This window comes from Somniosus microcephalus, chromosome 3 (genome assembly GCF_052327205.1).
Source record: "Somniosus microcephalus isolate GS21.2 chromosome 3, FLI_Smic_1.0, whole genome shotgun sequence".
Classification (NCBI taxonomy): Eukaryota; Metazoa; Chordata; class Chondrichthyes; order Squaliformes; family Somniosidae; genus Somniosus; species Somniosus microcephalus.
This window is the reverse complement of record NC_140989.1, coordinates 257,266,991-257,283,128: the sequence shown is the minus strand read 5'-3', so window position 1 is coordinate 257,283,128 and position 16,138 is coordinate 257,266,991. Positions and strand designations below refer to the sequence as shown.

The 16,138-nt window shown below is 43.2% G+C and overlaps 2 protein-coding genes across 7 annotated transcripts in view; one reads left to right on the top strand and one right to left on the bottom strand.

The window, feature by feature from the left end:
- LOC147121864 (uncharacterized) overlaps window positions 1–10,600 on the top strand; it is a 32,244-nt gene extending 21,644 nt beyond the window's left edge. Inside the window, exons 3-4 of the mRNA XM_085982386.1 lie at window positions 1,512–1,688; window positions 9,962–10,600. Coding sequence (XP_085838512.1) covers window positions 1,512–1,688; window positions 9,962–10,102 — 318 coding nt within the window. The 3' untranslated portion in view covers window positions 10,103–10,600. The remainder of the gene's footprint in view (window positions 1–1,511; window positions 1,689–9,961) is intronic.
- Window positions 1–16,138, bottom strand: part of ro60 (Ro60, Y RNA binding protein) — a 69,346-nt gene that overhangs the window by 21,630 nt on the left and 31,578 nt on the right. For 2 of the 6 annotated variants that reach the window (XM_085982376.1, XM_085982377.1), the window contains one exon: window positions 10,467–15,645. In XM_085982376.1, the coding sequence (XP_085838502.1) occupies window positions 15,493–15,645 (153 nt within the window). In that variant the 3' untranslated portion in view covers window positions 10,467–15,492. Of the gene's footprint in view, window positions 1–10,466; window positions 15,646–16,138 lie in introns of those variants that run through there. The other 4 variants (XR_015077636.1, XR_015077634.1, XR_015077635.1 and 1 more) reach the window with 4 other exon arrangements.

Here is a 16,138-nt window from a genome sequence, read left to right as displayed (position 1 = left end):
TAGGGTGGGATATGTTTCGGTGTAGGCTCGATGGGCCGAAATGGCCTCTATCTGCACTGTGAGGTTTCTGTGATTTCTGTGATCTCCTTTTGAAGAGAGCATTCATGACTTGGCGGATGCAGCAATGCACCGTGAACTGGGAGACATTGGCAATGTCCCCAGTAGCGGATTGGAAGGAGCCGGTGGCATAGAAGTTCAGAGCCACTGTCACCTTCACTGCCACCGACAGAGACGTCCTGCTCCTCAGCTGAGGCTGCAGATCTCTCTGAAGCAGGTGGCAGATCTCAGTGACCACCTCCCTTCTGAATCGAAGCCTCCGAATACACTGCTCCTCAGACATGTTGAGGTATGAGAACTGCTGGCGGTATACCCTGGGAGGGTAAGGCCTCCTGTGCCGACGCCTGTTGGCCCTCCTCCGTCTGGCCATGATTGGCAGTCTCTCTCGGCATCTCTGAGCCCTCTCAATGCAATGGAGAAACCCAACGTTTCCACCCATTGCAGCCCCCATTATAGGTGGCCACTCAAGGCTATGGCACTGAAAAATCAATCCAACTGCAAAGGTCTGGGCTGAAGCCAGAAGTACCTGTGCGAGCACTGAGTCAAAGCAGAAAGCTCTCTCCCTTTGTCTCTCTGCAAATCTCTCTCTCTCACACAGAAGTGGTCCAAAATGGTTACCACAAAGAAGGCAGGAAGAGCCGCCTTTAAATTGCGCCCCCCCAGCCCCACAGCGACTGGGAACCGTTCCACTAAACCAGTCGCTGGAGCGCCAGGCGGAAAGAAGGGGGGCGCCACTGAACTTCCGGTTCGGGGCGCACCAAGGGCGTTGCACCATGAAATGACGTCAGGATCTGTGCGCGCAGCTGAGCGGGCGTTGCGGTCTTGCGCCGCCGCTAAATGTCCACTCAAGTTCGCGAGAGGTGCAGATCGCGCCGCGCCCGGGTGCTAGCTGCTTCGCGCCCCACTTATCGCCCTCTTAAGGCGCTAGCGGCTGGCGCTACTAACTGAATTTCTAGGCCGTGATGTTTAAAAAAAATTATTTAATGTTTTACAGTGTCTTTGGGGTGATCGCCATTCATACATTTGACAGGTCTATCTGTCAAGTGTATGAAGGGAGATTCCCTTCGCCTATTGGCTCTCCATGGCCCACGTGATCCCAGGGATGCTTGTGAACCACATGTACCTCTGGGATACGTGGGCCCTGCGCATTTCGAGTTGGAGAGGCTCAGGAGCGGAAGTGTCCAGACCTCGGGAGACCTCAGGTAAGTCCGTAGATTTTTTTCCAGATTGGAGGCCTCCACACGCAGGAAGCCTCCGATCGGAAAATACGGGCCTATGTGCTGATTAACCAAGCAATAACCCTTATTGAAATTAATAGGAAAGACCAGTCTTCTGGGAAATAATAACATTCAACTACAGCAATGGTTAGCAATCAAATAAGGGACGAGTAGAGGAGAAATATTGTTTTCTTTTTAAGAAATTGAAAACAAAACTCTTGAATTCATTTCTTTCAGGACACAATTACACAAAACCGTGTTGTGATCTTTTCCAAAACTACATGCCCCTACTGTGATATTGTAAAGAGCATATTTACAGAACTGGGCATTCCTTACAAAGCGATTGAATTAGATCTCCGGAATGATGGTGTGCATCTCCAGTATATTCTTACTGAAATGACCGGTATAAAGACAGTAAGTTTGCTAGATTTCTACATACTGTAAATCCTTTGTCTCATCTTTTTAAAGGTTCATATATATGATTACCTAGCACTGTAATAATTTATAAATGAGGATCATGTTAAACAGCCCAATAACTCGCTGGATAACTCGAGAGTAGATGCACTGGCCTGTATGGAATTGAGTTATATAGACCAGAAAGGTTCCACATTAGATCCCTAGGAGACCTCAGCCATTGTTTGGCCTTAGGCCTGTTGGTCTAGGGATGGGGTGAGGTGGGATGGGTGGGGAGGGATAAAACAATCAAGGTTGTATCTCTAAAATGTTACCCAGCGATTGCTACTAGAAAGTATATGTGTGACCATCAGTTGAGGACTGGATCAGGCTTGGCTATGATACTCTCCCATACCCACACACAAAGAGTCAAATATCCTACCAATCTTCACTTTTCAGATATACAATAGCCAGTTCGGTGCCCGGTACCTGTGAAATTGTACTCCAACTCAAGTAAACATATTCAGTGGAGGAGGGAAGAAAATTGGACAAAGAAAAAAAACATTAACAAATGCTAGGACATCAGAAACATATGCTAGAGCTGACCTAGCTGTGTCACTGAGTAAAAGGATGGGAAAGTCTTGTATTCCTCCACTAACTTCCTTTCACCCAAAAGGCATAATAGCAATTTCAGTTGATTTATGAAAAAACACTTTAAAAAAAGTGTCATTGTTTTCGGCCAGCCTTTAGGATCTTTCCTTTCTTTCTCTCTGCAATGCATCAGTCCAGAGGGAGACCACCAGGTCACTGCCTGGGCTGCTGTTTAACTAATGGCTGACGGCCTCATGTGTGACTCAATTCCTTAACTTCCTCTTTGAGAAGGTTCTTTGGCTAAACTTAGCACCTCTAGAATATCAACTAAGATCAAAAATTCAACGTGTAGGAAGATTCATAGGAAAGAGTCAGTGCTCTCTGTAGTGTATGTACCCGTCTACCTTTAAGGGAACTATTGAATGTAACCGTTCACCTTTAAGGGAACTACTTTAGGTGTGGCACTATTTGTTTGGCTTCTGTATACTGTAATACCGATAGTGACCACACCAGTATATAAGTGTTGTAGCAGGATTTCTGGGGCAGATTCGCCCGGACCTTCGAATAGTAAAGACCTGTTTGTTTGTTACTTCTGAAGTCTGTGTATTTATTAACTGCACAACCCACAGACTTTACAGTGGCGACGAGTCCGATCATACCCTGCGGCAAGATTACCAAAAGCAACGAAGAGCGTCGAAGAGAGACAACCGCCCTCGTCGTGCTACCAAAAGAAAACACGAGGCTGCAACAACAGAAAGCAGGAAGACTAACAACAAAAGCTGTATCAGCAACAGGCACTGACTACCCTTCTGCCACGGTGCGGAGTGAGCCGACCAGCAAGAAACAAGGCGGCCGAAGAGACTGTGAGTAGGGGAAGGTGTAGAAGTATCCGGAGGATAAGGGCAGAGCACTCGACCTCGGTCGAGGGGGAGCTGTGCCGGCCAAAAGTCGGGTCCAACGGCGTCGGGTGACAGCTGGACCGCGATCGGCGGGAAAAATCTGGGCAGCGACCGCAGCCACGAAGCGCTGAGCCTGCGAGTAGGCGCGGGAAGAGAAACCCAGCTGCAGCCGGGGAGGGAAACACCGGTCTGCGAGAGGGCTGGGGAGGCGAACGGGAACCGTGCGGGTGAGAGCCGGGTGCGGAGAGAGAGACTGCGAGGAGCCAGTCCAGCGGCTGAGCTGTTCTCCACCAACGGGGTACCCAGGGCCGGTAACACCGAACGTGCGGGTGAGAGAGCGACAGAGCCGGGTACGGAGAGAGAGACTGCGCGAGAGCCAGTCCAGCGGCTGAACTGTCCTCTGTTAACGGGGTGTACCCAGCGCCGGTAGAACCGTGCGGGCGGGAGGAAAAGACATAGCCGAGTAAGGGGAGCTGTGCGGTAGCCAGCCAGCGGCTGAACCTGTCCGCTGTGGGGGGAAGCGTACCCCTTCCACCGGGAAGAAACGCGGGAAGCCGCCATTAGGCGGAGAAGACGCCAGAAGCGGGAAACCGCCATTGAAGTGGGCGGGGCGAGAAAGGAAGAGCGGGAAACCGCCATTTTCGCGGGAAAACCGCCATCTTGATTGACATACCGCCATTGAAGTGGGCGGGGAGAGAAAGGAAGAGCGGGAAACCGCCATATTCGCGGGAAAACCGCCATCTTAGAAATAAACAAATAAATAAGAATACTTAAAGAAATACTGGTGCTGCTCCCAAGGGAAGAAAGATGCCTAAGCGAGGGAATATTAATGATTTTAATTCTGAGATAGAAGACTGGGCCACGTACGTGGAATGCATCGAGATCTATTGTGAAGCCAACAAAATAGAGGAAGACGACAAGGCGATAACATTGTTAAACTCGATGGGCGCAAAGACATATGGGCTCTTGAAGGATTTACTAGCACCAGCTAAACCGGCGGATCAGTCTTTCGAAGAGATTGTGGTTGTTCTGAAGGACCACTTGAACCCCACACCGTTGATGTTGGCTGAACGATTCAAATTCTATGCAAGAACGCAACGGAAAGACGAAAACAACGCAGAATACTTGGTCGAACTGCGTAGGCTAGCGAAATACTGCCAGTTCGGAGGGAATCTGACAGAGGCACTGCGAGACAAGTTCGTAGGCGGATTGTCCAAGGAAGGGACGCAAAAGCGCCTACTAGAAGAGAACGACCTTACACTTGACAGGGCTGTCCTTATAGCCGCATCACACGAAGCCGCCGCGAAAGGAACGGCGGAAATGCAACTAAAGGCGGCGGCGCTCGGGGTGGACCAAATTACCTCGAGTACAACAAAATGCTATCGTTGTGGGAAGACAACACACGACCAGAATCAATGCTGGTTTAAGAACCAAGAATGTAGGAAATGTGGCAAACTGGGTCACATCGCTAAGGTATGCCGGTCAGGGAAGAAGACCAACAACCAAAGGAAGCCATCACAAGAAAAGTACAACAAGGTATACGAGGGGGCTGAGAAGAGTTCAGACGAACAGAATCCAGACTCAGATCCAAACGGCCAGGAGCTGGGTAGTCTGAGTATCCACCATGTGAGTAAGGAAGCTGACCTACAAACTATCTGGGTCATGCTAAAAATAGCTGGAGTCCAAGTGAAAATGGAGTTGGACACTGGATCAGCTGTATCAGTCATAAATCGAGGGGATTACCACCGGCTTTTCTCACACATACCCTTAAGAGATACCAAGTTCGTATTACAGACATACACGGGGCATAAAGTATACCGTCAAGGTGAGAGATGGGGTAAAGAACACCCAAGAATGAACTTGTATGTACTACATGAGGGAGGACCACCACTTCTAGGACGGGAGTGGATCAAGAAAATAGACATGGAATGGCACTACCTACAAGCAATGACGAGTGAGGACTCGGTGCAGACAAGCAGCTCAGACTCTGAGCCGGAAGACGATAAGTCCAGCCCACGTATGAAAAACAAGGTTAACATGAACTCACTGACTAAGGTTGGAAAAACGATGGCGTGCATAAAGACAGAGAATTCTGAGTCTGTTCAAGTCACAGACATATGCATTACGGAGGAACACCGAGCTCGAACTCAACGTTATTTCAAAGTACGACAACAATTCGAACAATTAAGTTACCGTCTCGTACAAGAGATGAAAACAATGAAAAAGTTCTATGACACCGAATGGGAGAGTCTGGAAAGACAACAGAACCTGCTGGCTCAAGCAGAGAGCGACCATAGAGCCATCGTGACCAATTACCGATCACACCTCCCTTATGATGTTCAGGAGTTAGAATATTTGCATGATCTAGAGATACAGCATAAAGGCAAACCACGCTACACTGAGGATTTTGTTCTGCAATTGGAGACGGAGCTAGTGCAGGCAAGGTTAAGAGAAGCTGAATCGCAGTGTGCACTTAAAGAGATGCAGAAAAAAATCTTGGACATGGAAAAGAGAAACGCTTCTTTACCTGATGTGAATAATGTGGCCATGTTGCAAGAGGAGCTTATCACTCAGTTGAATGAAAATAAAGGGAAAATGACTGAGATAGACTGCAAGAATAAAGAAGATTTGATGGCAGTGAGACTTCAAGAGGCAGATAGCATAGCAGCCTTGGCTGAACTCCAACAGGAAATTGCGAAAGAAGCAAATGAAGAGGAATCTTCAGGAAGCCGGGATTTTATTCCAGTTCTTCTCTATGACTCCTTACAAGCAGAGTGTGAGAAGTGGAAAGAACAGTATGAACAGGCCCAGGCTACAATTCTGGAGGGGATTAACTCGGCAGCCTCCGAAAAGCTAGTTTCAGTAGAAGCATATGAACAACTAAAGGTTGAACATGAGCAAGAAGTCCAAAGGCTGCAGGAAATTCTTGATGAGCTCAAGGCCAAGACAGACTCATCGGTAAAAGTTCCATCCATAGATGAGAATTTAGCGGTGAAAGACATGGCAGAACATGAAAGACAAGATGTCCAAGAACTCATAAAAATATTGGAGGAAACCCAAGATAAATATGAGGCGGCAATGACCGAGGTTCAACGACTTGAAGAGCAGAGTCAACTGGGAATCCTTTCAGTGGAAGGGAAGGAAACTGTAAGAAACACAGAGACTGTAAGAATGGGCTCTGAACATGAGCTTGGGAGCATCAAGGCGCAACTTCTTCGAGCGCTTGAAACCAAAGTACAAGAGGAAAGGAAGGTGAAAGCATTGGAGGGAAAGGTGGATGAAATGGTGAAGACTCTGATCCACAGAGTCCCCGCGGAAGAGTTAACGGTCAGCCAACTCCTTCACATGCTGAGAGACAAGACTCCACAATGGGAACACGAGCTTCAATCTGCAAAGGGAAGGAATTCGGAGCTCCCAAAAGTTACAGAAATAACTGAGGTGGCAACACAGATTTTGTGTTACAGTTTACTCTATGAAGAGTTCGTTGAATCACGTCAATGTGAACAGAAGAATGTTGAAACAGCTGCTTCAGTAGAAGGATTAAATAGCCTGATACCGCAATCCCCGGTGGAAGGGAAGGTATTGAACTCACAAATGAGGTCAGTAGTGAAGGAATGGCAGACAACCCAGGAAGAGCGGGATGAATATGAATGCATGAAGAAGTCTTTTCAAGAAAGATGTCTAGGGAAGGAACCACCGTCAGCTAACGTCCAGACGGGTGAGGAGGAAGAAGAAGGCTCTCTCGCTGGCCTAACTCAGGACGAACCCGAATATTACCATGACCTGTTGAGTGACACTGAATATTACGAGGATGTGGTCTGCCCAGCTTGTGATGAAAACTCCCAAAGTGCTGAAATCCGGAGGAAGCACTTAAGGTCTAAGGAACATAGAGAGTTGGTGGTGCTACAGCTGGCAGCCGAGAAAGGAGCTCCGAGAGTTTCAAAAAGGCAGAAAAGAAAAAGAAGAAGCAGAAGATAATAACTGTCTAAAATATTAGCACTTCTACCATTCCAGGCGGGACATTACGAAAGGAGCTAAATTAGTTGAAAAACTGGTAAATGTCAAGACAGCCAGTTGGTTGTCAAAGTCCGCACTGCTGGTTCAACAGGACGAAAGTTCAAGCTGCTATGTCAAGAAAAAGGCTATGGAGGAGTCACGCTAGCCAGGTGAACCGGCTACCCCAAAGAAATGTTGTTCGGAACGAGTCAAGATCAGAGACTGAATCTATGAACTGTTTCCGCAGAGACGGAACCTGTGAACTGTTTCCACCGAGATTATATTTGTAAATTGTTTTATATGACATTGACTCCACCGAGATTATAGCTGTAATTTGTTTTATAGGAAGTTGAAGATATGTATGTTTAACAGGGACTCTAAGTAATAAGCTAAAAAGGGAGGATTGTAGTGTATGTACCCGTCTACCTTTAAGGGAACTATTGAATGTAACCGTTCACCTTTAAGGGAACTACTTTAGGTGTGGCACTATTTGTTTGGCTTCTGTATACTGTAATACCGATAGTGACCACACCAGTATATAAGTGTTGTAGCAGGATTTCTGGGGCAGATTCGCCCGGACCTTCGAATAGTAAAGACCTGTTTGTTTGTTACTTCTGAAGTCTGTGTATTTATTAACTGCACAACCCACAGACTTTACACTCTCCATGGTGCATTACAATTGGGTCACCATTTATGAAGGAAATATACATTACATATCTAACGGTGTCTAAAAGCAACTTGGTGGCACAAGTCAAGGAGGCACAGGTCTGAGAGCCATTCTGCTGAGCTCCCAATCTTAGCTGAAGAACTTTAGGGAGGTGCCAGCAAGGCTCCTTCCCCACAGAGAGGGGTGAACAGTTAGTCATTCCCAAACTGCTCTTGCATGCCCCTTAGTGGTCAATACAGAACAGTATTTGATGAGTCCGGGAGGAGGTTAGCTGTCGATCTTAGTGGTTACAGGTGACCGAGAGATCGAGGGAAGAAATGAGGGAAAGAATTTCGAAGATAAGTAGCCTCAAAGAAAATCAATATCCATCTTAATCTTGTCCGTTCAATTCTTTGCTTTAACCAGGATTTCTGTTATTGAAAATATTTAGAATTTACTTTACTCAACTTAGCATGCGTCCTTTCTTTAAAAATCTAGACTAATTACACAGTATCATTGTGTGATGTTCCGTATATCATTTGGATCTACTTTAGTCTCCAATATCAAAAGAATTGGTTGCCCTCAATGGAACCATAACAATATTTTGCAGGATATAATCCAAATTTTGGATTAAGATGACTAGCAAATCAATCTTGTAGTTTATGACTTTTTTTAAAATTCGTTTATGGGATGTGGGCGTCACTGGTAAGGCCAGTATTTATTGCCCATCCCTAATTGCTCACCGCCGCCTTCTTGAACCACTGCAGTCCATGTGGTGAAGGTACTCCCACAGTGCTGTTAGGTAGGGAATTCCAGGATTTTGACCCAGCGACAATGAAGGATCGGCGATATACTTCTAAGTCAGGATGGTGTGTGACTTGGAGGTGGTGGTGTTCCCATGCGCCTGCTGCCTTTGTCCTTCTAGGTGGAAGAGGTCGCGGGTTTAGATGTGCCGAAGAAGCCTTGGCGAGTTGTTGCAGTGCAGCTTGTAGATGGTACGCACTGCAGCCACAGTACGTCGGTGGTGGAGGGAGTGAATATTTAAGGTGGTGGATGGGGTGCCAATCAAGCAGGCTACTTTGTCTTGTATGGTGTCGAGCTTCTTGAGTGTTGTTGGAGCTGCACTCATCCAGGCAAGTGGAGAGTATTCCATCACACTCCTTACTTGTACCTTGTAGATGGTAGAAAGGCTTTGGGGAGTCAGGAGGTGAGACACTCGCTGCAGAATACCTAGCCTCTGACCTGCTCTTGTTGCCACAGTCTTTATGTGGCTGGTCCAGTTAAGTTTCTGGTCTATGGTGACCCCCAGGATGTTGATGGTGGGAGATTCAGCGATGGTAATGCCATTGAATGTCAAGGGCAGTGGTTAGACTCTCGTACAGAGATGCTGACAATGTAATGGCTCAGTGCAGTGGTTCAGCGAACAGCATAGACCAAGGATCAAGCTTGAGTCCTTTTTGGTCTTTATGGTGCACTTATCCAGCATGTTTAGTTCACTTCAAGTATTCATTCACTAGAAGAATCATTACTTTCAGAACTTAAGATAAGGTCATCATTGGGTGATTCAGAGCTCACCCCTCCATATACCTTAACTCTCCCATTATAACATCAAGGTTTATTTTGACCATCCCTAATGTTCTTATCTATACTACCAGGAAAGTTATTCTAAACATTTATCACAGAGTATAGAAGTTCCTTTTAAGATCAGTTCTAATCTATTTTTCACACTAATTTAAATTGACATCCTCTGGTCCCACTTTCCTGGCTTAATTTAAGGTAATATTCAGTTTACCTTGTCTATATACCATTTTATGGAAAATGAAAATAAAGGAGCAGAGAAAAAACCCAATATGCAAATGTCCAGAAGCCAGTCTCTGCAGAACTAACTCCAACTTCAGCAGTGATGTAGCCAGGGAAGGAGAGGGACACATCCAGAGAGAGAGAATAAGGACAAACACTTCCTTACAGGGAAAGTTGGAGAGCTTTTTTCACATATGCTTTAGTTACTTGTTATCAACAGCATTCACACAAGCCTTTTGTCCCTTTAGACAAAGTACGTGATGCAATTCAGATTAGAGGAGAAAACAAAGATGTAACTTTTTTAAAATGCACAGCATTAATCAGCAATCCAAATTACTAATAGTTTTTATTTTCCTATACAGGTTCCAAAAGTGTTTATAAACGGGACGTGCATTGGTGGCGGTTCAGACACTGTTCTACTCCATTCCAAGGGTAGACTACTGGACATGGTGAATGAGTGTGGTTCAAACTCCGCCATGGAAGGAGCCTGCATTCTTCTTTGATACCAAACAGAAGCATCATTCCTAGCTCACCATTACTTGTGGAATAAACTAGCAAATTAAAATGCATCCAGTTGGACTGATTAGCAAGATTTATTCTAAAATCAAGTGATTAATCATAAACAGATTTGAATTATAAAAGCAAATTAAACTTCCTATTTTTCTGCCCTCAGTATGGAGGTCGGTCACTTTGCCCATGAGGAACGAAGAGCTTATACCCCTCCAAAGTCACATTGACCACTTTCATGGACTTCCTAGGTTGCAGAGAAGTAATAATAAAAGCCTAGGAGCTAGTGACCTGCCTGTGCAGCTGCTCAAGTAGTGTTGCGTGATGGAGAGAAAAAAACAACAAAAAAGGCATTAAATGTCACAGCACTAAGTGTTTTTACTAGCACTTTATTTCAACTGAATTAAAGAATATAAAAACAATTGAATGTGTATAGTTAATGTAAAGGCAGTTAACAGTAACATTCATATTTGTACAGCATCATCACATTTAGTTTGACAAATGGTGTTTTCAAGTGGCAACATCCAAACTCTATGGAAAGAGCAACTCTACAAATTACACAGCAGTGACCTGTTTTAAACTGCCAATGCTACCTGGTAGATTCTGCCGTTAGGTACACAGAGACAGATAAAAATCCAAAGTTCTGTGAGACATATATTTGCAATATCAAGAATAAGTTGAACACGACTTTAGCAAGTTTTAGCTCCAAATGCATAGTTTTGTTGAGAATCTTGCCAGTAGCAATATCTGTTTTAATCAATCTACAGGAAACTTTGTGCTATCCGGCACCGATGGGACCGAGCTGTTGCCGTTCCCTCAAAACTGCCGGACACTCCAGCGTTAATGTTGAAGCATCCGTATCTGGCAACAAACACTGTTGCTTAGCAACAGCTTCTAAACAGTCGGCCGTACCTTGGAAGCGTCTCTGTCGCTTAGCAACAGCTTCAGAGAGACTTTGCAGAGCCTGACTGTTGAAAAAAAAGCCACGAGAAGAAAAAAAAAGCCACGAGAAGAAAAAAAACCTAACAAAACGGCTCCTGATTTTTGCCGGTGGCTTGAGCTTGCCGGGCATTTAGCCTCCAGATAACACAAAGTTTCCTGTACATGGTACAGATTTTAAAAGTGACAAAATTAAATCTATAATCGAAACAAAATCCGTTTTTCCTCCAGCATTATTTAATACAGTAATTGTATGACTTGATCAGTCATATTTAAAAGGTTAGTATTGATCTTCATTTTAAATCAGCTAGAAAGACAAAAAGGTTACTTTACTTGCAAACATTAAACTGATTTGATCAAATTACACGATCTCACAAAGTGTTACATTTTCTACGCAAGACAGTGTAAAAGATGAGGTATAATTAACACGCTTGTATATCAAAAGAATAGGTGAAAGTGACGGACGTGTCAGTGTCGAACCATTGACAAACTTGTACTTTATTTTACGTACTGGTTAATAACTCCCCAGACAGTGGCAGTTTTATATTATGTTGTTCAGATGTGGCAACCGGAAATGAAGAATTTTAATATTTTACTTGCTTCTTTGGTCAGATTCAAAATATTGCAAAAGCGCAGGATAGCATTTGTATTTCCAGAAACCTTTTCGCTGTCATTTTGAAAACAGAGGCATTTATCTGCAGTGTAATTTTGCTCAGTAGAAATTAGGCAGCCAACAAAAGACATGTGGAATGGAAAAGCTGTAAAACTGCAAACTGAAATGGTGCATGGGGATACCTGCAAGACAAATAAAAGCAGGCGAACTTGAGCTTGGAATGTTTGTATACAATCTGTTGAAAGTGAATGCAAATAAATATGAAATACAAAGGGAAGAATAAATTAAAATAGCTATTGTGTGTATCTGTACAAATCAAATAGAACATCACTGACTGCCATAAAGATAGCAGAGCAGCCATTAAAAACAAACCAGAAACCCCAGTGATTTGTATCAAGTGTAAAAGTGAATTGTAGGACAGGTGGACAGAGTTCAAGACCAGCTTGTGCCACAAGCACAATTTTCAATTTCGAGAAATTACGTGCAGCTTCTGTTATTCTGATAACGCTCCTGTGAAGCGCCTTGGGATGTTTTTACTACGTTAAAGGCGCTATATAAATGCAAGATGTTGTTGTTTATGGCCAAATCAAAAGTCAAACACAGATTGTAACACTGAAAATGATCACATTGTCCAGGAGGCAGCCAAATCCCCAAATGTCACATTTTAATTTTTGCAGATGAATGTAAAGATCTTGACTAAATGGTCATAGGCTTTAAACACACAAGTACCTGAGTATTTGCATAGAACACAGCATGAACATAGCATATACTTTTATGTATGAGTCCATAATAATTGGATCAAGATCTTTCGGTTCAGCTGAAAAGCTACATAAATCAATGTAGTCACAAGTAGACTTTTCGTATTGTTAATGACTGCCCTTCTCTGCTGCTGCCCACTCCCATTTTTCTTGTTTTTAATTATTGTTTTTATCCAGTTGGTCCTTCAGTTTGGAGGTGAAATCTGAGCAATCATTCATTAAATTGCCATAGCTCAAGACCAAAAAACAATACTGTAAAATCTTAGCAAGCTAAACGCTAGCCTTTGTGACTAGGTTCAGCCTAATGACCCAAATTGTTGATTCACAAAGTTGTCCACTGTTGTGTTGCTGCAGCTATAACTGACACAATATGGACTCGTGCCTGGAGTTGATTTACAGACAATCTTTTGAAACCCTCCATTTTAGATTTTGCTCTGTTCCTCCCTAATTCTTTACCCTAAAACAGATGTTAACCTGATTAACGATGACTACTAATGTTTTCTATCTAACTAATTCTACCTAATGGTGCAACAAAATCCAAATGAGGCTTCATTTGTCTGACAGACCGGTACTATCCTGGCATTTCACTACCTTTCAAGGCCCTAATTGTAGAGCTCTTTATTCCAACTTCCACTCTCATTAAATTTCTATCTTTCCTAGCCATCATGCTCACAAGATCATTTTCATAACCTGCTGCATTTCATCTCATTGGACCCAATCTGCCAAATGACATTTACCACTGACATTTTAATATGTTGTTGTGTCATATTTCTGTGGAGGAATGTACTTTGGGCAGATTACATCAGATGCAGACAGCTAAAAGGTCTGGCCATATCCCCCTTTCTGTACGCACATCACACAAAGGACAATATCACTCATTCTGATGGATCTGAATCAACCAGTTAAGTGGACAGGTTATCATGCTTTTCACAACGTGGTTTCACAGCAACCGTGCATCATGCAGAAAGCAACCAGTCTACAAATACAGGAGGCTCCAAACCATCTTTCAGCCACCAGCAACCACCAACTAGTTCATTAACTATTGGCAGTCAATCCTACCAGCTTAATAAGTGGCTTACTAAGAGACTGACTCCACACAAGACTTCCAGATCATTTATCCTAACAACCTCCATTGCAATTCTTTTCCATTTCTAGAGAGTAGGTGAAATTTATATTGTCTTGGGCAAAATAAAACAAAAGAAAAAATCTAGTAAAATATCGCCTACAGTTTAACAGCTTCTTGGGCATTCACAAAAGGAGGCTGCACCAACACCACAGCAAGTTTCATACTGACCAGGAAGATCCTAGGCTTGGTCTGTGGTCTTGCTCTGTTAGCTGGGGTGACTGCAAGGGTGCTACTCGCTAAATGTTCCAACAATTATGCAAGTGTAGACATCAGATCAGGACTGGATCCAGCTTACCTCTAATGCTGCCGCCCAAACATCCCGCCAACACACATTGTTCAGATTTACACGTGACTAATGGTCACTTGTGCGAGGTACTGGAGGGGGCGGGGGAACCAGGAACTGAATTTAGAAGGGGAGCAGAGAAAAAAGAGAGTTCACAAAAAGGAATGGTGCTAATGACATAGCTTATAATCGTACAAGAATCGAATTTTATGTTTAAAAAGAAACTGCTTGTCATGTTTTGATAGATTTAAGTTATCCAAAGCTTATTCTGGTTAATATATTTTATTCTTCCCCACCCCCATTTTTAATATATGGAAATTTCAGCATCTCCATACAAGCCCCTCTGCCTCTGATTTACATACCTAACATTGCAATATAGTATTCTGTTCTTCCAAAAACACTAGTGATTTTTGGAATCCCCACTATACAACATGCTCACAACAGCTTACACATTCTTAAACCACCAGATAATTACTCCTGACAAAAACTGGATTGTTCACCACCAAAAGTTTTTATTTTTGAAGTGTCATCATGGGGATAATTCTTAACTGTTCTTTTATATATTCTTTTCAAATAAGATCACGTTGGAATCATATAATTTTTGAGAAGAAGTTTGGTCAGATCAGCAAAGTGATCTGTGGCACCTATGGCTTGCCTTATATACAGGCTCGCATACATGTTTGGTACGGATTCCACACTTAAAAGTATCTAGATTGACTATCAATACTTGAGGCAGTTTACTTTAATGACCAATTGTTACTTTCAATCAGCAAAGCCAACACTGCAGTAACTCCTGCAAAACGAGATTTAATCGGTAACCTAATCTCATTGAGTTACATTCATCTTCTACATATCTCCAGCCCCTCATTGACAGTATCTACAAAAATCTAAGACCTGTAACAAAAGAAAGTGCCGTTGAACGATAATTAGATTTTTTTGTGGGATGTGCCACTTAAAACCGACTTTTGTAAGTCTGACATCTGAATAGTTAGAAACTTTTTTAAAATAGTAACAAACTTACTCACAAATGTGCCTTTAAAAGTCTGCTTTATTCAGCACAATCCACCTATAATAAACTCCAGTTTACTATATTCCCACTCTTGCTTTAATGCCCACTTCAGCTTCTTTCATGGGTTTTCATGAAGTAGCTATTAAAAGAATTACAAAGAGTACAATGTGTTAGAAAAATTTCTTGTCTTAGAATATTCCTGTGACCTAATCCTCCTCGAAAACTTAATCCACTTCCACGATTGAAACATCGTAATTCTCGTCAGCCTGTTCACAACAAAAAAATACAATTAAACAGTGTTCTTCACTATTACATTTAACCTATTTACTGTCAAAGTGGTCTCATGTAGACCCACTGTAAAAAAAAAGGAGCACAACTTTGGTTATACCATCACTCTACTTGGATGTTTCTAGTTAAGGTTACAAATGCCTCGACAGCGGAAAGCCAAAAGCACACTATAATTAAAATAATTTGCTGTGGCAGAACAGTCTTAAAATCCAATTACAGTCATGCCATTTACAGTCTCTCCTTAAATCAAACAGACACTCTACCAAGAAACTAGCAATCCATAATGTGAGTCTTCCATTCAAGCAGTCCTAGAAACCTGATGAGTAATTAATCTTTAACTAAACAATTCAGTGGTGTTTTCTTCCAATATTTAAATCAAGTCTAATGCAAAGTTTCGGATGACTTCCAGAGCCCCAGTGTCAAAGCCACAGATATCCAGCATGCCTTTGTCATCCGGGTCAGCAATGGTGAAACCATTAGAAGCCAATCCACAGACAATCAATTTGGCTGGAATGCCCATTTTCTGCAACAATAAAAATAGAAAGAGCAAGGTAACAAACTCCTGGCAGTTGAAGATAATCAGAATTGAGCAAGACATAGCTATTATTCATATTCTCTCAGCTGTGTTTATATTTTAGAACCATTTGGGAAATATTTATCTAATGTAGCATGAGGCTGCTACTGCTGCGATGGAACTGCCCTTTCTGTATTCACTGTACAAATACAACAAGCAACTCTGCATACACAGTTGTTTGGTCACAATTTCTCCAACGATTGGACTTCCTGGATGGTTGGGGAAGGTTCGTTCAGACGACTTATCAGAAACTTGCTCACTCTTGATGGCCAGAAAGGCTGTTGCCCTGTGCCTCTAGAAGTAGCATTTATACTGCTGTTGGAGTGTCCCTGGAGGTACCAGTGAAAACAAACATTTTTGTTGGTTATTGGAGTGTTCAGAGACACAAGTGCTGCCTCACTGACCATACAGCTATGCCACCAAAGTCGGGGCTGATGCTGGT